General features: G+C 31.8%; 3 protein-coding genes across 3 annotated transcripts; 2 read left to right on the forward strand and 1 right to left on the reverse strand.

Moving 5' to 3' along the window:
• Positions 1 to 3307: 3307 nt before the first annotated feature.
• Positions 3308 to 12238, forward strand: Tina-1 (Troponin C-akin-1). Its single transcript, XM_075309026.1, has 3 exons — positions 3308 to 3510; positions 11402 to 11721; positions 11786 to 12238. Exons 1-3 carry the CDS (start codon positions 3496 to 3498, stop codon positions 11961 to 11963), a joined length of 513 nt encoding a protein of 170 aa, XP_075165141.1. The 5' UTR covers positions 3308 to 3495; the 3' UTR covers positions 11964 to 12238.
• A 1363-nt stretch (positions 12239 to 13601) lies between these two features.
• On the forward strand, positions 13602 to 17161 carry Orc1 (origin recognition complex subunit 1). The gene is made up of 5 exons (XM_075309017.1): positions 13602 to 14852; positions 14953 to 15257; positions 15324 to 16350; positions 16419 to 16741; positions 16805 to 17161. Exons 1-5 carry the CDS (start codon positions 13765 to 13767, stop codon positions 16948 to 16950), a joined length of 2889 nt encoding a protein of 962 aa, XP_075165132.1. The 5' UTR covers positions 13602 to 13764; the 3' UTR covers positions 16951 to 17161.
• PIG-G (phosphatidylinositol glycan anchor biosynthesis class G) lies at positions 16961 to 21399 on the reverse strand. Its single transcript, XM_075309018.1, has 11 exons — positions 21124 to 21399; positions 20847 to 21053; positions 20534 to 20705; positions 20297 to 20476; positions 20184 to 20238; positions 20043 to 20124; positions 19750 to 19961; positions 19491 to 19696; positions 18090 to 18729; positions 17570 to 18018; positions 16961 to 17505 (listed from the first exon to the last, which is right to left on the reverse strand). The coding sequence occupies exons 1-11, from the start codon at positions 21366 to 21368 to the stop codon at positions 17071 to 17073; spliced, it is 2883 nt and encodes a 960-aa protein (XP_075165133.1). The 5' UTR covers positions 21369 to 21399; the 3' UTR covers positions 16961 to 17070.
• Positions 21400 to 22260: the final 861 nt, after the last annotated feature.

Here is a 22260-nt window from a genome sequence, read left to right on the forward strand (position 1 = left end):
AATGACGTGAACTAAAAATAAGAAAAAAAAGTTGTATACAAATATTTTTAATAATTTTACTAAAAACCAAAATTTCATATTTTCCTAAAATGTCAGAAGTTTGCTTAAATTGAGTTCATAAGTCTCTCAAATGAGTAAATTTTACTAAAATTGTACCTGTCTGCGCTAAAGACATTTTAACAATTTTTAAATGCCATTTTTTCTTCCAACATATGAAATTTTCTTAAACAACAGAAAAAATAAATTATTTTTAAAAAATTTTCTTCAATTTGACAAAAAGTATTAACTTATTTGTAATATGTTGCAATTAGAAAACTATTTTAGTTAAAATTTTCTAAAATAAACCTACATTTTCTTCCACGGTGGGGTCACTTGTTTTGGGTGTAGAAATGTCTATTTATTTTTTTTTTTCTCCTATCTTTGATCCTTTATTTGTCTATAACAAATGATTAAATCTAACGATAATCGTAATCGCAAGATGATAAATGTATTTTATCGCGAGGAGAAAAAGAGGTAGAAAAATAAATATTTTTCATTTAACAAGCAACATTTGTTCTCACAGTAGTACATCCCTATTAAAGCCTGCAACTATATTTCTGACATTCATAAGAAATTTATTTCATTGAATCAAAAGCATCTATTCAATACAAAAATGTTCCATTTTCCCATTCCAAAAATAAGATTATGTTCTTCTTGAAATACCTTCGTGGTGATCATATTCCTTATCTGCATGTAAACGAAATTTTCGCCAATGCGAACTACAAACAAATGTGTGCTAAAATTAGAAAAAAAAAACAAAAATAATTATTGCAATTTTCATCACTGTAACAAGATCACCTACTTACTAATTACAACATCACCGTACTCTTTTTTGTATCACTGCCGTTAGGGTAAAGCACTCTTAAAGTCTTTTAAATAAGAAGACACCTGTAAAATCTTGTTATTCTGTTTTTGGCGTTTGAATAATAAACATTTTCAAACTAGAAACTTGATAGTCGTCCTGTGAAATGCAGGCGGGATTACGCTATTTATAAAATGTAAAATCATATTAGTTGGAAAGTAGAGCAGATTTGACGAAATCGTCTATCTAGCCCTCTTTCCTTGTAATATTGTAATAACCGAATTTGATGTTTACGTATGTTCTGCTCGATAATAAAATTAAAATATCATCACTACAATAGGAGCTGTACAATAGTCGCATGTATCCCCTTCTACATCACTGTGTTAAAGAATTTTTTTAAATGTACTTAATGTATTAAGCGCGCATTGTACTGATATATACATTGTGTACGCCATCAATTTATACATGTATGTTTGTTCGTAACATGCCATTATCTTAAGCATTTTGTTGCTCATACCTTTTTGTTTACTGCATTTTACTATCGAAAACCGGTAAAATAGTCTGATTGAAAAGCATTGTTTTGAATTCGGAATTCACAACAGTGAGAAAAAAGATATTGTATTCAATTATGCGTTTATGAAAAGCGTTGCAACGATTGTCTCTACTATTGATTAAATTTCCATTGAAAAAAATTCTTTAGCTTCAAAAGAAAACTTCGTTTGTCTTAAGCTTAGTTCCTCAGAAAAGAAAACTTTTTTCGACAAACATGTTACATGTTCCCCGTCCAAAAATAACATTTTGCTCTTGAAACATGTTTGAGGTGATCATATTCCTTCTCTGGATGAATACAGCATAGTTATTACAGCTGTTTCAACAAATGTTTAATATATCAGCGGATACAATCTAAAAAATCATTTCTTATTATTATAGAAAATTATTTGTAGTGCATCCTGAGTGTTTTTATAATGTTGCAATTTCATAAATCCAAAATTTTGAATTATCCACGTATCAACAAACTGTTTTTGAACCCCACTTAATATTTAGATGAGCGATTATACCATACAATCAAAGACAATAAAATGGTGTACGTGACTACTCCAAAAATGACTGAACCGGTACATAATATGTACTATATATATAGTATATATACTACATATGTAAATGAATTTATTGGGTTTATTATACTAACTGCGAGGAAGGATTAGAACCAAAAATTTTGGATTACCACAAAATCTAGTGATTTTGGCATATGAATAAGTGTCTACTTGTTTTTATTTATAGATTTTATTAATTCATTATAAAAAATTTAACAAATATAATAAATGCCTCAGCGCCATGCGGCATTATAGAGGTTAATACATTGTTAAAAATTTTTAACGTACAACTTGTATCTTTGTACATAAATCACACACCGATGAATACGACTAAGATTTGAAATATCTCCTCAGGTTTAGAACAAATAGTGTCCTTTAAGGATTATTTTAAATGCGATACTCTAGAAAAAGTTTATAATAATTGGTCTATCGCAATATATAAAAATAGCATATAAGCAACAACGGTGTGTAGGACAGGACCTCAAACACAACAACTCATTTGGTCCATAATAAATTACTATTCCAAACTTGTCTTATAATAAGAACAACGTCGTCCCAAACTTTTCTTGTCCATCAATTTCGCCGATTGTCAAGCAACAATAACCAAGTAAATACATATGGTCATAAATAGATAGGTATATACATACAAACATACTTCCATATCTGCTTGTGGTCTCTCTTTGTTTTTTTTTTTTTTTTAATGAATACTCGCTTTCTCTCCCCAACGAACAGGTTAGATAAAAAAGTTCGGGAACAGGCAAGTACCAGGTAAGATACGAAATAGTACAAAAGAACGATGTTATTCTTTACATTTTTCTTCCTTAATGGCATTCAACAGGAAATGTTAAATATTGCAGCTCCGTTCGGACTCGGTTGTAAAAAGGCGATCCTTCGTCATTCAACTAAACATAAAATTGGGCAGCACTCATTGATAAGAAGAAATTCACCACTTGTGAGCAGCCACTATACCTCATCTAACCTAAACTTTTGTTCTCATAATATTAAGTATACCCTTTAACTATTAAAAATTTAATTGGGACATCCATTAATGTAGTATTATGGGAGTTCTCAGATTTATATATCGATTAATTAAAAATCCGAACAATTCATGTTTTCCAAACAGTACTAAGCAAAAATAAGTTTATGTACCAAAGAATATAATTTAAAAAATCACAAAATATATATAAAAAGTACTAAATGTTACATTCAAGACTCATACTCGTATATATAACAAACACGAGAAATTCCACTGTATCATCCCTGTCAACGACTCTCAGCCGCTCAGAAATAATATTCTCACAGCAACAACAACTAATATAAAGACCATTTATACAAATATACAATACAACACACATAGCCATTGAGCTACCAAAATGAATATTCAGTTGAAGTTGGACTCTCCATAGGTACACATATCTGGTGATTTTGAAAGGGATCTGGAGCGCACCTTTTGTTTGTTGGATTTTGGTGGTATTTGGGAAAACATTTATCAGGACAGAGAACAGCAAATATTTGCGGATAATAACAAACAAATAAAACCTACATATCTCAAAGAAAAAAATGTGTAACTTAAGGGTAAGTATATGCATATATATTTTTTGTAAGCACACTTAAGAAGTCTTTGTCCTCATGAATATTTAAATTTGCACACGCATTTTAAAAGTATGGGAAATATTGGTTAAAGGGGGAATCTGAACCCATTAAAAAAATTAAAATATTTTTTGATGTATTTCAAATAAAATATTCTAGATGTTTTACTTTGGCGCTTAAAACATAATCTCAATACAGATATTTAATTGCGTAATGAGTAATCTCTATTATGGTAGTGATGAATGTGATGGCGACAGTTGTTGAATGAATTTATTTTGGAGTTATGAACAGCTTGAAATAGTGGCATGATTTTTGTACGGTGAATATGTACATACAATACAACTACATGCACATCTTCCAATACGAACAAACAATTGCCGGCCGGGCCTCCAAGTTAAGATTTAATTTACTAACAAACAGTGATAATACACTAAAAAAATACCTTAGCGAAGACAGAGAAATTTCGTAATTAGTACAATGAATTCTAAAATAACATGAGGTAGAATAATACACTCAAACAAAAAATACTTTCCTCTGGAATGAAATTTTAGACAAACGAAATTCGCCTTTAATGTAAAGCAATTTCTTTAAGAGGAAATAAAGCCGTATTTATGACAAACGATGAAACGATTGTCTCTAATCTTTTTTATTTGTTGTTAAAGAAAATTTATTAGTTTCAAAAGAAAACTTCGTTTGTCTAAAATTTCGTTCTTCAGAAAACAAAACTCTTCTTTTAGTGTATTGAAGAAAAATAGACAATTTTGGCAAATTTCGCTTGGGTTCGGACCCTAGTTTTGGGGATTTTCCTGCAATTTCTCCTTGATCTTATTCGCTTAGTTTGGATTGTAGGAGAACATCATCTAAGAGAACTTATCTCTCTACAATTCTCTTAGGAACTTATTCACATGGTCGGATGTAAAGAGAGCTTTCTAATGGAAATCTGTAGCGTTGAATTAAAAACTAATTACCTCTATTGGTAGAATGATTAACCGGAAAATATGTATGTTATGAGAATTCTACACTTTAATTATAAGATCTTGTATTGTTACACGTGTAAACATTAAATAAAACAAAAATTTTTAAGATAAAAAAATAGCGTATTTTCTCATTGAGAGTGTTCATCTTTGACGCAAGCTCAGACATCGTTTTAACTTTTTTCTTGGCAAAGCTACCTTGAAATTCTTTCCATCACAATGAAATCTACAACTTTTATGTTTGTTCTGTTAATAATATAGCGAACGTCTAAATCTAAATTGTCTTTGTTAGGTACGAAAATTTAACATATCATCATAATAATCTGGAAAATATTTGTTTTTAAAATTAGAAATCCCTGTTCATAAAAGGTTAAAACTAATTTTAAATGTCAATGGAAATCGATTTAATAAAACTGTAGAAATGCGCACATTTATTATTTGTATAGATATAGCTATATCTTTATTGTTTAATTTTCCAATGACGAATTAAATATATAATAATATAAAACAAGTAAGGAAAGTCTAAAGTCGGGCGGGGCCGACTATATTATACCCTGCACCACTTTGTAGACCTAAATTTTCGATACCATATCACATCCGTTAAATGTGTTGGGGGCTATATATAAAGGTTATTCCAAATACATACATTTAAATATCACTCGATCGGGACAGAATTTGATAGACTTCTACAAAATCTATAGACTCAAAATTTAAGTCGGCTAATGCACTAGGATGGAATACAATGTTAGTAAAAAAATATGGGAAACATTTAAATCTGAAGCAATTTTAAGGAAACTTCGCAAAAGTTTATGATTTATCGGTCGATATATATGTATTAGAAGTTTAGGAAAATTAGAGTCATTTTTACAACTTTTCGACTAAGCAGTGGCGATTTTACAAGGAAAATGTTGGTATTTTGACCATTTTTGTCGAAATCAGAAAAACATACATATGGGAGCTATATCTAAATCTGAACCGATTTCAACCAAATTTGGCACGCATAGCAACAATAGTAATTCTACTCCCTGTGCAAAATTTTAACTAAATCGGAGCAAAAAAATTGGCCTCTGTGGTCGTATGAGTGTAAATCGGGCGAAAGCTATATATGGGAGCTATATCTAAATCGGAACCGATTTCAACCAAATTTGGCACGCATAGCTGCAATGCTAATTCTACTCCCTGTGCAAAATTTCAACTAAATCGGAGCAAAACATTGGCCTCTGTGGTCATATGAGTGTAAATCGGCCGAAAGCTATATATGGGAGCTTTATCTAAATCTGAACCGATTTCAACCAAATTCGGCACGCATAGTTACAATGCTAATTCTATTCCCTGTGCAAAATTTCAATTAAATCGGAGTAAAAGATTGGCCACTGTGGTCATATGAGTGTAAATCGGGCGAACGATATATATGGGAGCTATATCTAAATCTGAACCGATTTCAATAAAATTTGGCATACTTGACTACACTACTAATTGTACTCCTAGTGCTAAATTTCAACCAAATTGGGGTAAAACTCTAGCTTCTGGGACCGTATTAGTCCATATCGGGCGAAAGATATATATGGGAGCTATATCTAAATCTGAACCGATTTCAATAAAATTTGGCACACTTGACTAAAGTACTAATTGTTCTTCTTGTGCAAAATTTTAAGAAAATTAGGGTAAAACTCTGGCTTCTGGGGCCATATAAGTCCATATTGGGCGATATATATATATATATATATATATATATATATATATATATATATATATATATATATATATATATATATATATATATATATATATATATATATATATATATATATATATATATATATATATATATATATATATATATATATATATATAAATATATATATATATATATATATATATATATATATATATATATATATATATATATATATATATATATATATATATATATATATATATATATATATATATATATGGGAGCTATATCTAAATCTGAACCGATTTCTTCCAAAATCAATAGGGAACTATTCTGAGCCAAAACATACTTGTGCCAAATTTGAAGTCGATTGGACTAAAACTGCGACCTAGACTTTGATTACTAAAATGTGTTCACGGACAAACGGACATGGCTATATCGACTCAGGAGCCCACCCTGAGCATTTTTGCCAAAGACACCATGTCTCTATCTCGTCTCCTTCTGGGTGTTGCAAACATATGCACTAACTTATAATACCCTGTTCCACAGTGTGGCGCAGGGTATAATAAAACTCAATTGAACAAATAATACAATGTTTGTACTATAATTTTCTCGAAGAGGAGCGGAGCGATTTTTTTTTTTCTCGAAGCGGAGCGGTTTTTTTCTCCGGAGCGGGAGCGGAGCGGAGCGAAAAAAATGGACCGCTCCGGATCCCTGCTTCAAACTATAAAATCGCGCAAAAAAAAATAAATAAATTATACTGTCAGATTCTGTTAAAATAAGTTGTTCATACATTTTGTATTTGTTTGTTTTTTTTTTTTTTGAATAATACACGTATTAATATCGATGTCTCCATTCCAAAGTACGCTAAGTCTAAAAAGTGAATTTTACAGGGAACAATTTCAAATTTTTTGTTTGGAATTTCTCAAAAACCGTATAAGATACAAATTCACTTTTTTTGGTCTTAAAATCCAATTGTGACATGGCTAAAAATGACTTAGACCACTGTAGACTTTAGTCACCGGCTACGTACAATATTAACCATAACTTTTGATAGAAGTGTCCAATAAATTCCAACTTTTGACAGAACGCAATTTACATCAATTCGAATAAAAAAACAATGAACTTCATAAAAAATGCTAAGTCGACTTAGCGTACTCTGGAATGAGGACATCGATATGTTGTCGTAGTAATGTTAGGATCATTATGATGTGTCATTATTTAAATTGCTCATAATTTTTGAAATTTTACTATTTTTGGGAATCGTACGAAAATCTTCATTTGTTTTAGTTAAAAATGAACTTGTGTGTACGGTCATTGAACTTTATACTCGCGTTTAGTTCATAAAATGTTTGAGACATACTTAAAAAAACGAAAATTTCATTGGACTGTGGAAAATTTCGCAGAAAGTAATAAAATTGAACTACAAACAAATAATTTTTTTGCAATCAAAATAAGTTAAATTTGGCGTTAGTTTAACTATGGAAATTTTTTCTGTGTAGTAATGTTAATAATAGTATAAGGACTTTGTATGATTTGGTTACGTAGGATAATGAAATACATATAAATATAAGTAATAAATACAATTATAAATAATAAATATATTCAATACAATTTGTTATTGATACATATACTAATTAAGTTAAAATAAAACTGGACAACGCGAAAGTTTCCATTGCACTTTCTACTAAAATAACATATAGGCAGTATATAATCATTTACATCCACATAAATCTTCATATCTATGGGTTGCATGAGATGCTTTTAAATGTTTTGGATGCATGCAAGTGATTCTATAACAATCTGTACATGCAATCAATGAACTCCATTGGAATTTATTACATTACAAATAAATTGGAATCAAGTGACAATATCAAATACATATTAAATCCTTTAGGTCTAAATGGGTAATATGTACATTACCAAAAATTTCCGTGAAATCATCATTAGAGGATAGAGGCAGTCCTAACATGTATATTAACATTTTCGAATTTTCTTTTGCAACTTCCAATAACTAACATTTTTTCACAGTGTATTGTCATTAACTTGTGCTTCATATTAAACTCATGCGAATTTTGTATTTGTTAAAAACAAAATATTCTTATCGTGTTGTTGTTATTATTTTTTTAATAACTTAAATTCCCGACTATTTTGTCTGATAACATGAATATTTTGCTTTATATTTTAGACACATGCAAGAAAATTATTCAAACACTGATTAATCTTGTGTCATAAATCGGCGAATATCGTAATTTTGTTCAGATTGTCATATATAGATTGGTATATATTTATAACAGATACGTACAAATAATTAAAGAGAGTAACTCACAAAACCAGTTTCATTATTTGTACATTTCATGCTTTTTGGAAAACGTAAAATGTTAAAAATGTTTTAGAGCTCGACCGAAGCTGTGTGTTTTCTTTGGCCGAAGTTGATGTTCGGCAAAAAAAGTAATAATCGGCCGAAACCGAAGATTGGAGTGTTTTTCTTCATTAGCATATTTTGTTGAACAAAGGCATAAAAAAACAATAAAATGTTATTCTGCCCAATTCTTATAATATTACAAAATAGGACTTGTTGTAAATTTTCTCCATGCAAACTCGATCTTCGTTCATAGAAAATAAACGCTATATTTGACGAGAGAAAATTCAATGTATTTCAAACTCAACAATAGGTTCGTCATAGCTTTTCATGTTACGGTCAGTATTAAATTTGAGGTTAGCCGCTAAAATCGCCGATTTTTCTCGATTACTTTTCTCTAATTATCCATTATAACACCCAGAAAAAAGGGCACTAATGCCAGCTGAACTTAATTTTAGTTCATGAAGATTAGTCGATTTTAGATAAATTTTGCACAAGATGAGTAAATGTTCCTTATTTGAATAATTTTTTGTTGACTTTAATGACGTGAACTAAAAATAAGAAAAAAGTATACAAATATAGTGCACAATTTTACTACAAAATAAAATAGTTCATATTTTCCTAAAATGGCAGATGCTTACTTAAATTGAGTTCATAAGTCTCTAAAATGAGTAAATTTTACTAAAATTGTACCTGTCTTGAAATTCGTACAGCGCTAAAGACATTTTAACAATTTTTAAATCCAATTTTTTCTTTCAACACATGAATTTTCTTAAACAAGAGAAAAAAATTAGTTTTAAAAAAATTTCTTCAGTTTGACAAAAAGTATTAACTTATTTATAACATGTTGCAATTAGAAAACTATTTTAGTTAAAATTTTCTAAAATAAACCTACATTTTCTTCCACGGTGGGTTCACTTTTTTTTGGGTGAAATAATATAAACTTTGTGAAAAGTTGCTTTGGCGTATTCCCCAAAAAATTTGAATGAAAGACGTATAATTTTATATTTTTTTTACTGATTTGTTTTCGATTTTAGCGTCTAAACTCGAACTTAATAGCCACCTTTATTATTAAAGTCCGGTATTCACTTCTGTCGATTTTTTTAGGTCGATAAAACAGTTTTGTCATGTTTTCTTAAGAGAAGAAAAATTGAGCAATCGATAATAAATCCTGACAAACAAAACTGAGTATTATATTTAACATAAAAGCAATCATTTTTAGCAAAATACAATCTTTTTAACAATATGTCAGTCAAGAAGGTATATTTTTCTTATTATTCAGTCGTTAATCTTTCATTACAGGTTTTCCCGTTGGCATGGTTTATTTTAACGACATCTTATACCAACGCGAAGAATTTGAACTTATCTGTTAATTATAAGTACTTTATTTATCAACGAGCCACATTGCCCTAGTCTCTGGAATTGTATTGCTTGGTATTGTTATCAGTTTCACTTGACATTCGCTTTGTGAATTGTTAATTTTTTCGCAGATCTCTTATCACTATCATAGATAATGTTGCTTGTGTCGTTTTCCAAAAGAAACTACCACCTATGTCGTTGAATAAATATTTTCATTAAAACAAAATCCTATTAGAAATTTGAAAAAAATTTGTTGGTAGCCAACGCAAAAAATTTCTGGAAGAGTGTAAAGTAATTACTGTATGCTAAAATTTTCTTCGCTTGGAACTACCAAAAAATTATCTAGGAGCTATTGTAAAACAATAAAAACAATACACCCAAAGAAATGTGTTAGTAGGGACAACAGAAAAGTTTGCTGAAACAGCAGACAGTCTGCTGAAAAAGGGAATGCTGAAATAGCAAACATTGTCTTCCATTTTTTTAAGCTCGATTACACTAAAACATGTTTTAGTTTGGCTGAAACAAATACAAATGTCTACTTAGGAGATATCCTAATACAATTAAAACAATATTTTATGAATATCTACAGTATTTACCCAAAAATCTGAATATTTATCAAATTGAGGCACAACAGCAAACAAAATGTTTGGTGATCATATTTAGGAGCTTGTAAGTATATTACAGTGCAAAAATATACTAAAAACTACATTTGATTCTTAAACATGCTTTGGGGAAACATTTATAAACTAAAAATTTTATAATTTGTTTTTAGTTAAACCCTAAAGTATAAAAATATAACAGCTGACATCGACTGCTGTTTTAGCATACTTTTTCTATAAGTGTACATTTTAGGAAATATTGTTCTGTAGATCAAGAATTCAACCAAATACCGAATGCTCATTTTGCATAGTGTATGCGAATTTTCAATGTTTCATATAATTTAGTTATCTTTAATTTAATTTTAATTTTTTATTATATATATATATATATATATATATATATATATATATATATATATATATATATATATATATATATATATATATATATATATATATATATATATATATATATATATATATATATATATATATATATATATATATATATATATATATATATATATATATATATATATATATATATATATATATATATATATATAAATATAATAGCTGACATCGACTGCTGTTTTAGCAGACTTTTTTCTATAAGTTTACATTTTACGAAATATTGTTCGGTAGATCAAGAATTCAACCAAATACCGAATGCTCATTTTGCATAGTGTATGCGAATTCTCATTGAGCACTCGTAGGCGAGGACCCCAACACTCTCACTTTTAATTTGATCTAGTTTCATATAATTTAGTTATCTTTAATTCATTTTTTATTATATAGTCAAATGAAGTTGTTACCAATAATAATCGCTTTAAATATATTAAATATACGTTCGAAAAACGCCTTTTTTCAATAGTTTTTACGAATATTCTTCTTGCTATTTCAGAAAGCATCTTCAGCTCTTCATAAACTATTTGTTTATGGCGGCTTAAAATATGGTCAACCCAGTCATTCGATATTAGCCAATACTGCCAACGGTTTGTCCAAATTTTGGTGCCGTGCTACAACAACTGAAAAATATCCCTTGGTCATTGCAACACGTTATAACATTCCATTTTTGCTCAATAAACCTGGTATGGGTTACTATGTGACTGGTGAAATATACGAAGTGGATGATAAAATGTTGAAGTCTTTGGATAATCTGGAAGATTGTGAAGACATATATATACGTGAAAAGCGTGATATGAATATTGGCGTTGGTGAAGGGTAAGATAAACGAAAAAATGTGTATGACTACGTTTCGCTCTAATAAATTTTCATTTTCTTTAAGCACTGTCCCATGCTATGTTTATTTGCTGGATAAATATCCCGAAAAACTTTTGAATCTACCCTTCTTGTCTAGCTATGAAAATGGACCAGCACATCCTTATGTCACTCGCAATCAGCGTCACCACAAACATCCTCCCAATGAAGATCTATCCTACACCAAGACAACTGTAGTAGCCTGAATGCATCAGGATAATTTGTGATTTTAATGAAATCGATATTCTTCCACAAAAGGGTTTATTGCTTCAATAAATACAAATCTTTTGTTTTATATGTATGTAGTTATTAGACTTAGATTTTTTTTTTCAAATATGTATTGAACTGTTTACTTTTAACTTGAAATATGTATATATATATATTTTATTCATAATAATGGCGTTATATGTGAAATAGTACTCATAAGAGCCGTATTAATAAAAACTGATATAAATTGCAAATCTATTTAAAATTCCCCTGAGTTGGTATTTTATATACATTTGCATATACCAAAGAAATTTGCTAGTAGTTACTTTTTCAGCAGCAAAAAGTTTGCTGAAAAGGGGAAAGAAGTCACAGTTTGCTCAATTATTATTTAACTCATTTTATTTTTTATTTATTTAACTCACATTTCAACAAAATGCAAATGACCATATACTACCATATATAAAAAGGTGTACTAGAAGCTATCGTAATACAATATTAAATAAAGCAAAACCCTTTTTTGGTTCTTAAAAATACTTCGGGTAACATTTTAAAATTGAAAATTTTTACAAGATAGCTAGACTATAAAGTAAAGAAATCTAATCTAGCAAACACCGACTTCAGTTTTAGCAGATTTTTGTTCTGTGTGTACATAAAATACAACAGTCCCTTCCTTTTTCATTAATATTTATTAACGTATATTTTACGAATTGTTTGGCGTTTCATTCCAAAACTCGTATTTAAAGTTAACTACGACAGATTTTGTTCGTTTGTTGGTATTTTCTGTTCTATTTCAAGACTATTTTCTGACAAATTTCAATGTATTTCTTATAGGAGCAAAATGTAAGCAATCGATAATAACGCCTCACGGAATTTTCGTTAGCAAATATAGTAATGCATTTCTTATGGGTGCCGAAAATTTCGTTAGAGGTGCATACCGGCCATAAGGTATCACTGCTATTTTGTAAAGCATTGTGATATCCATACCGTTTTCAAAATATGTGCGTTGATATATGTATTTGCTAACAAAAATTACGTGTGGATTATTATCGATTGTGTACATTTTGCTCTCATGAGAAATACGTAGAAAAACTGCCTTTTCGGCATTTTCGTAAGAGCTGAATGATACCGACCTTTGCGTGCCAATAACACAGTTTTGCCATGTATAAGCAAAAGGTAAACAGTCGATAACAACCCTCACGGAATTTTCGTTAGCAAAATTTCGTTAGAAGTGCATACCGGCCTTTAAGCCAGGTATGCACCTCAAACGAAATTTCCGCTACCCATAAGAAATGCATTGGTATTTTTGCTACCGAAAGTTTCATGAGGAGTTGTTATCGATTGTTTACATTTTCTCCCATATGAAATGCATGGAAAAACTGTATTATTGGCATGCAATGGGAATTTTCGCAAGAGCTCCATACCGGGCTTTACTTGAAATTTAAAAAGAAAATTGACACCCGTTTCGTTTTGTCTACATAAAATGTAAACAATCGATAACAACGGTATCCCTATACTGCCACAATTTGTAAAAAAGCCGTCGAAAGATTAACGTTTCAACGCCGACATACATGAGCCTTTCACAGGCTCTGCAAGCATTTGTTTTGGCGCGCAAATACACACACACATACTCACTCACTCACTCAAAAGTAAATATCACCACCTGGTCATTTTCTGTTTGTTAACGAATTGGGAAGATAGACACTGGAAAACGCTGATCTCGCGGAACTGAGAAAGTCGAAAAGAATTACTTGCTTACTTTTTAAAATTTAATTTAGTACATTCTTTTTGTTTTGACAAAAAATGGTGTTAAAACAAATTGAAGAGTCGACACCAATTGTAAAGTGGATTGGGGCTCACGATCCATTAGTTATTGTCGATCATTTACAACATAAAAACGTTTATTTCTACGCGAAGTGCATTTTCGGTCCTCTTACTTTAAGCGTAGGTGATTTTGTACTGGTTTCAAATGCCGACTCCAATGATCCGGATTCAATTGAGGGCTGCGACATAGCAAGAATTCTTCATCTGTACGAACTAAGGGAAATGTCCCCATCGAAAGATCCTTGTCGTGCTATCGTTCAATGGTATTCGCGTCCAGAATGTATTCCTCATAAACATTTTGATGACGACACGATTTGTGTGGATTTCGGATGTGAAATTATTGAGGAATATCGCCCTTATGACGCAGACATTTCACTAGAAACAATTTTCCGCAAATGCAGTGTTATTTTTGGTACTTCGGAAACGTCGGCCTCTGGTCTTTTACAGAACTTTGAAAGTAAACGTAAATCTTGTCCCATGTTTGTCTGCCGCTATAAGTTTATCAAAGTGAAAAATACTTATCGGCTTGTTCCATTGGAATTTGCAAAGGAAGAAACTAGTGTGGCCGAAACTGGACGGCGAAAATCAACTACAGTAGAAAGTACGAAAGCAGTAACGTCTGCCAAGAAATCGAGACGTTCAGCTGTGAATGAAGATGAGGGATCGACACGAAAAAGGCGGGCATCCATCAGCGCCTCCAACGCTTTGGAATTTGTGGATCTAAATTATTTCAACGAAGAGAATAAAGTATCCCCTATTAAAATCATTGGAGGACGGAGCGTCGTTCGCTTATCGGCTAAAAAGAAATCAACACCAAGTGGAAAGGGTAAAGGTGAAGATGAAATTAATGCCAACTATTTGCCAGCATCTCCATTGGCGGAGCAAAATATCAAAGTTACCCCTAGATCCAGAGTGGCTGCTGCCAAAAGAAATTTGAATTTGAGTTTAGACAACGGTGCTGATACCACTGCTGACTCTGATTGTCTAAACTACTCCATTGTAAAGAATACACCGGATAAAAAGGAACCTCAGAATGATATGAAAATCAAGCTGCGGCTCTCAGAAAGGTGAGGGTGTATATTAAAATAGTTTGTATAAAGGAATTTATGTAATATCAACAAAAAGAAAAATAGACTAAATATTCAATTTTAAAACAATATGTAATAGGAGAAGATCAACACGCCTGGCTTCTATGGAAGAAGATCCATTAGATATTAGATCCGAATTGGAAGCAGAGATTAGAAATGGAAAACAAAGTGTAGACTCTGGTAACCAGACACCAACTAAGAAGTCCAAAGCTTCCTCAGAAGGGACCCCAGCAACCAAAAAGAGAATAATTTTATCGAAACAAGATAGTGCAGCGCAGAATGAAATTTATCAAACGCCCACTAAAGCCACAAAAGATGTGTCAGAAGGGACACCGTTGCAAAACCGTAGAAAGAGTATTCTGAAGTCGGCCTCAACTAGACTTGGTACGTCCTTCTTTTGCTTTTATAAAATAACATTTTGCTTATGTATAATAATTATTTCCATTGCAGCTGAAGGAACCCCTCGAAGAAGTATTCAATTATCGAGCATCGTAGAAAAGAGAGTTTTTAATGACGATGACGTGATAAATACACCGAAACGCTCCAAAGCGCGTAAAACGATTGCCGTTCCATCTTCCCACAATGATGATGGTGATGATGATTATGTGCCTGAGGAGCGTACCCCCAAGAAAACCACTCAAAGAACACCATCAAAAACTAAAAGATCAGCAACAAAAAGTTCCACATCAGATGCTCCAGGCACACCAAGAACTCCATCGCAAAAATTAAAAATGATTAGATCTGGAGAAATTAAACCTTCTCTAGAGAAACGAGGCGTTGCAGCAGGCTCTGAAAAAGGTAAAACCGACTTGCAAATTGCTCGTGAACGCTTACATGTATCGGTAGTACCGCAAAGTTTACCCTGTCGTGAAAAAGAATTCGACAACATATATACATTTCTCGAGGGCAAAATTCAAGATCAATGTGGAGGCTGTATGTACGTATCTGGCGTACCAGGTACTGGCAAAACTGCTACAGTTACGGGAGTTATTAGAAATCTTCAGAAAAGAGTAAAAGAAGATGAACTTCCGCCTTTTGATTTTCTGGAAATCAATGGAATGCGTCTTACTGAACCTCGCCAGGCATACGTCCATATATATAGACAGTTGACTGGTAAGACGGTGTCATGGGAACACGCACATTCGTTGTTGGAAAAACGTTTTACCACACCAGCCCCACGACGAGTTACAACTGTATTATTGGTAGATGAATTGGACATATTGTGTAATCGCCGGCAAGATGTTGTCTATAATCTCTTGGACTGGCCCACTAAATCGGCAGCGAGGCTGGTTGTTGTAACGATAGCAAACACTATGGATTTACCAGAACGTTTGCTGATGGGTAAAGTTACATCACGCTTGGGTTTGACTCGCTTAACATTTCAGCCATATACACACAAACAGTTGCAGGAAATTGTTACTGGTCGTTTAAATGGATCAACAGCCTTCAAAGGAGATGCCGTGCAGTTAGTAGCAAGGTATGAAAAACAACAATACTTTCCGAATAACTAATGTACTAATTAATTGTGTCTTCTTCAAATAATAGAAAAGTGGCTGCAGTGTCGGGAGATGCCCGCCGTGCTCTAGATATTTGTCGCCGTGCTACAGAAATTGCCGACGCAGCGTCAACCAATTCAAATGATTCAACACACTGTGTCAATATGATACATGTTCAACAGGCTCTTGCGGAAATGATTGCCAGCGCCAAAGTGCAGGCCATTAAAAACTGTTCTCGATTGGAACAGATTTTTCTACAAGCAGTCGTTGCGGAAGTTACACGAACAGGGGTAGAGGAAACATCATTTATGGGTGTCTATACACAAATTGAAACAATAGCTGCTTTTATGGGCGCATCTATCCCAACTCCAGGTTGTACAAAGAAATGTTTGCTATTTTTTTTTTTTTGCTAATCAAGCTTTTGTATATTTTTAGGCCGTGCCTTGCGCATTTGTTCCAAACTTGGATCAGAGCGTCTACTTATTTGTGAACATTCCCGCAATGACATTTTTCAAAAGATTCTACTCAATGTTAGTATGGATGATATACATTACGCTTTAAAGGTAAACAATTCGAATTAAAAGAAAGAAGTTTAGATTAAATATAAATTAGGTCGTCATTATTTCATAATACTATACGAATTTTATTTATTGATTCATTGTTAATATTATTCAATCTTTTATCATTTATGACTAGAGTTTTCATTCATTGTTTATTTGGAATAGCCTAAAGTACAAATTTGTTATAATAAAATTAAAATAAAAAACGAAAATATTGAAAAATTCATAGAAAGCTTTTGGTGCAAATACTGAATAGATAAAAAGATGGTGGCGGAATCCCACCAAGAGCAACCAATAAACAGCTATGGGCATAACGGTAATGGCTGCAAATAGACTTATAACTAAATACAAGTCGTTGTCATCATTTCTTTTTAATGGGACATTTGTATCCTGGCTCAGGGGCAAAGCGTTGTTTTTCCGTGTAGCAAACATATGCCACATCAAATAGAGAAAGGAAATTATGTGAGCGCTATAGGTGTTCAATGTTATAAAGGAACCAGCCACTATAGGAATATAAGATGATAAGCCTATATATCCTGGATTCAGGTCAATTGTGGAAAGACTATTCGAATTCCCCTACAAAGTAAGTAGTTAGTGTTAAGAACATATACGCTAGATAGAATAGACATATTACACTTACCTGAAAGAAATAAAACATATTTCCAATAAATATGGTTATGATCACTTTGAACATTATATAAAATCGGCTATAGATTTTCTTCGCTTTCATATACAAGTTATCACACATTGTATAACATCTCTCCAGGACAAAGATCAGGGCAGGTAACAGTATAACATTATGAGGCTTGTGCAGTAATGCCGAAATTAACACAATAATCGTAAAATTTGAGCCCCATAGCTCCACCAGGTTCTGATTAGTATCACAGTTATAAAGTCTTTTGATACAAAAGACTTTGCGATAGTGTAGAAATGCGACTACAGTCACGGCTATCCAAAATGTTAGAAGTACCACAAAGTTGTTTTGACCCCATTCGCGATATAGAAAAACACAAATAAGGGCCAAACCACACAATTTTAATTCATACGCTGCATTATGTATTCTTAGAGACCATATAAGCCATAGTAAAGCTTTGGATGATAGAAAAAAATAGTTATTTTATAACATACATATGTTTTGGAGCCCAGAGATTTGCCCTTACCTAATGCAAAAATAATCATCAAATACACGTAGTTATTTTCTCTCGCCAAAATATCTCCTATATCTTCCAAATGACGAAATTTATCGCCCGTTTGATTAAGACGACGACAAAATACAACTACCATCATCGCCAATCCATACGAACGATTATCCCATAATTCAGATAACAAAATGCTCGTTACATCTCTGCCGGCATTCCATACTTTCCTTATGTTGATATAAACATTTTGTATTGTCAAAAAAATTAACAATGTTGGTGCCAGATAATACCAGGTTTGATGTTCTTCCTCTATAAACGATGACGATGATAACGAAAATGTGTGTAACAATAGGAAAGCTAGCAATACCCACGAAAGAGACAATTTAAATTGTGCTTTTCGGCTATATGAAATCGGCATTATAATTTTAGAGAATAAATCTATTATATCAATGGCTAAATAAATGCTTGTAGCAATAGGTACTGTTAGTATCATGGAATATAGGAAATGTCTTGAATATATTAAATTGAAAAAATGGGCTATGATGTTTGCTATCATAGATGATACTGCACTTATAATGACACGACCTGTTGAATATTGGGGCCATTCAGTATATTTCGATAGAATTTTAAGAACCGTATTTATTATTAAATGAATTGATGCCTGTAATAAAGAGTGTAGAGATGCTATTGTTAGATTTAAACTAAAAAAATATGTCATAATAAAAAAAATTAGCTCAGAACTTTCTTGTGAAACGAAGAACGAACTTGAGGAAATGCAAGTAGTATTCACAAAGAAATACCAGAATTAGATGAAACAAAAAAAGTTTTATTTGAAGGAAATAAACAAAGAACAGCTACGATGGAGATTTCTACAAGGTAAATAGCGCAGCGAAAGAATAGTGTGTTTGGATTATGCATGTGATGAACCTACTCGCATGAGCATAAAGAGTTTCAAAACGATGCAAGTGAACACCCGAAAGGTGATGGTTGATTGCATTCAAAAGGTGTGATCCTCATGGATTACCTGTAGCAGGGTAAATCGCCAATTTTCTTCGTACTGTAATTTTTAAAATTTGTTTCATATTCTAAATATGTTGAGTTTAACATAGAGATTTGTAGGAAAGAGTACGAAATCGACATTTGGTAAATAAAAATATTTCTACCATTTTTTTATCATTTCGAATAATTTGGATAATTGTAAATAGTCATTGCTAAAAAAATGGCAAATATACAGAACTAATACGGATGTGAAAATTCCAAACTGAGCACCTTGGGCTATATTTTTCCTATTTTTAACTAGCTTTATAAGGTTAAAACATACGCCTGCACATTGCATGTATAAATAAAAATAAATTATGGACTGGACACAATTTACAATTTCTCAAAAAAAAAAAAAAAAACCAATTAAAATTAAAAACTTACCAACGTTGTCAACATTAGTGATATAACAATCAAATCATTGTCGTACTTAACCAAAGTATCACTGAGTAGTTTGGAAATATTTTTGGACACCCGTATATAGTTTTGCTTTGCTTTTTCGTACGAAAACATACTCGTTGCATTGCTTTGTAAAAAATTTTGATGCTCCAATTCTGCTTCGGCTAGCCAAAAGTAATAATCAGAAAAGGCTAGAAAAAATTCTTTCAGATTATATTGTCTTGAAAGGATTTTATATAATTACATTGAGTCTTGATTTCGTTCAAGCTATATTTCTTCCGGAATTTCTCGACTAAATGTAAGGCATTTGAGTAATAGAAATATAATTGTTGCTCTCTAGAATAATTGACTAAAAACTCTGGTATTAAACAACCAATAGACGAGAAAGGGATATCAACGCCTAGTAAAACTGCCAAAGTAGGAGTCATATCAATTTGATTGTATTCCAAAGAAGACCTATAACAGAAAGGTAGCATAGTAAAAAAGCGTAAAATATGTCATGTTAATATTATCGACAGGACTAATATCTATACTTACTCTTGTTTAGGTCCTCGACATTTGTCGGAAAACATCATAAGAGGAACATATAGTTCCTCTTTGTCGCTACCACCATGACTACCTAAAATTTTATAAATCATAAAAAACTGATATTCGAAGTATTTGCTTCAGACCGCATACCTCCATTTCGCATTCCATGATCGCCAGTCACCAGCAAAATCTTATTCCTAAAGAACTGTAGAATTCGCGGAATATTATAAACACATTTATCGATCAAATACGAAACTAATTACCGGACTACTTGATATATGCTGTATAACGTCATCCATTTCACGCAATTTTTCGAAAATCCTGTAACTATGTGAACCTTCAACATGACCAATATGATCTAGTCCCAGATAATGAAGTATCATTAGCTGCCAATCGTTGAATTTAAGTTCTTTACCCAGACTTGCTGTAATGTTCTTGTCGCCCTTGTATATGAATACAACGTAAATACTCATCCATATTAAATTGTGAATAAATATTACCTCATAGAAATCATTAACAAAAAATGAATCCATATTTGCATATTGTCTAACGAATGAGTTTGGAAATAACTGCAACCAAGTTTGATCTCCAGCAAAGACAGCCTGTTTACCTTTGGCTTCTAACCGGTGAAGGAGAGAATCTGACAGTCTCTCTGTATTGCCCAAATTTAGCCTAGATGGATTCGGATTGTAATATTTTTAATCTGAACATTTGAACTTGTTTATAAATTTTTGTAGAAAACAAAGCTTCAAAAATAAACTTTCAACTTCGACTTAAATCTAGGAAACCTGAATGTCAGATAAATATACATACACTATGTCGATGAAATTCGATACAGTTCCAGTGGTAATAGTTTTCAATCTAGGCATAGTGACTGTTGGTATATTAACCCTAATGTTGACATGATCACAAGCTTTGGAGTACGAATATGGCATATTAGTTGCATTGGCAAAGTCTGATCGCCAGGCATCGATTAACATTAAAATCACCTGTTCATATTGAGGTGGTGGAACTGAAAGGCTGTACATATTTAAATCATAAATGGACAATGTTTTTTATGAAAAGTGGTACTCTTATCTCTTATACTCACCGGTTACCGTGTAAAGATAAGATAGAATTTTCATCATAATTACTTCCTACAGTAAAATTCTGCGAGATTGGAAAAAACCCTATAAGAAAAAGTAAAGACGCACCAAAGAACACAGATAGAATGTAAAATATGTAGTTAAATGTACTATCCATAAGGAAAGGGTAAATAATATTCTCAATTTTTTTGTTTTGATTGGGGGTTAGTGTTGGAAAATGTATTATGGTGTTGGAAAGTCCAGATTTCATGTTTTTCCTTTGAACGTCATGGTTCAAACTAAATAAGGACGTAAAACTTCTTATTTGGCAAAATTTGACACGCAGAGTATTCCGATGAAAGCTGAAAGGAAGAAAATTGTAACAAAGTTTGCAAGGTTCCTATATATCTTTATTTAATTGATCTCTTTCGTAGATTTAAATGAATCTTTGTTAGCTGGCGCCTCTTTTCATTTTATGTAAATTTATTTTATATAATCACCCTTATTCCTGAAGTCGCCGTCGCTTTTTGTCGTCTGTCGCTTTTAAGTCGTCTCGTCATTCATTTGGTATTCCTGCGAAGTGGCGACGGCGACGACGACGATTATTTTTTGTACCAATTACAATACTCGGTAATAAAAGGCCGATATCACTAGAAAACAATCAGCTGATGTGCAAAAAAAGAATTTTAATTTTTTCGGTTTAAAATACCTAAGTTTGGTGCTAAATAAAATACATTGGCCTTGAAGGATTTCAATTAAAAATAAATGAAATTGAAAATCAACACGTTTACTTTAATTGTACAGTGTTCTTTTCTATGATTTGAATGTGATGACCATAACTGCTATATATACTGATTTTTTTCCATTTTTTTGTAATTGTTGACGATTAGTCACTTTACCTCTTACCAATATCCATTTTTTTGCATTTATTTTTCAATTGTTCGATTAATAAAGTCTAAAAAACTTCTTCAAAAATTAAACACTAAATTAGTCGCTGGTAAATTTAAAGGCGACAAAAAGCGACACCAGGAATACCGATTTTCTTCGATAGCAGAATATATCGACGAACGGAATACCAATTAGTGGCGACTGAAGAAAAGCGACGGCGAGGGCGACTTCAGGAATAAGGGTGAATATTTTGTAAATATTTAAATGAAAATTAA

This window comes from Haematobia irritans, chromosome 5, assembly GCF_050003625.1.
Source record: "Haematobia irritans isolate KBUSLIRL chromosome 5, ASM5000362v1, whole genome shotgun sequence".
Taxonomy (NCBI): domain Eukaryota; kingdom Metazoa; phylum Arthropoda; class Insecta; order Diptera; family Muscidae; genus Haematobia; species Haematobia irritans.

What these genes read in the sequence shown, in the direction of transcription:
- Tina-1 (XM_075309026.1), top strand. An exon ending in AATATTGGCGTTGGTGAAGG is followed by an intron (nt 11,722 to 11,785) that starts GTAAGATAAACG and finishes ATTTTCTTTAAG; the next exon opens with CACTGTCCCATGCTATGTTT.
- Orc1 (XM_075309017.1), top strand. Translation starts at nt 13,765, where the DNA reads ATGGTGTTAAAACAAATTGAAGAGTCGACACCAATTGTAAAGTGGATT. An exon ending in AAGCTGCGGCTCTCAGAAAG is followed by an intron (nt 14,853 to 14,952) that starts GTGAGGGTGTAT and finishes AATATGTAATAG; the next exon opens with GAGAAGATCAACACGCCTGG. An exon ending in GTCGGCCTCAACTAGACTTG is followed by an intron (nt 15,258 to 15,323) that starts GTACGTCCTTCT and finishes TTTCCATTGCAG; the next exon opens with CTGAAGGAACCCCTCGAAGA.
- PIG-G (XM_075309018.1), bottom strand. Translation starts at nt 21,368, where the DNA reads ATGAAATCTGGACTTTCCAACACCATAATACATTTTCCAACACTAACC. An exon ending in TTATCTTTACACGGTAACCG is followed by an intron (nt 21,054 to 21,123) that starts GTGAGTATAAGA and finishes AAATATGTACAG; the next exon opens with CCTTTCAGTTCCACCACCTC. An exon ending in AGCATATATCAAGTAGTCCG is followed by an intron (nt 20,239 to 20,296) that starts GTAATTAGTTTC and finishes CGAATTCTACAG; the next exon opens with TTCTTTAGGAATAAGATTTT.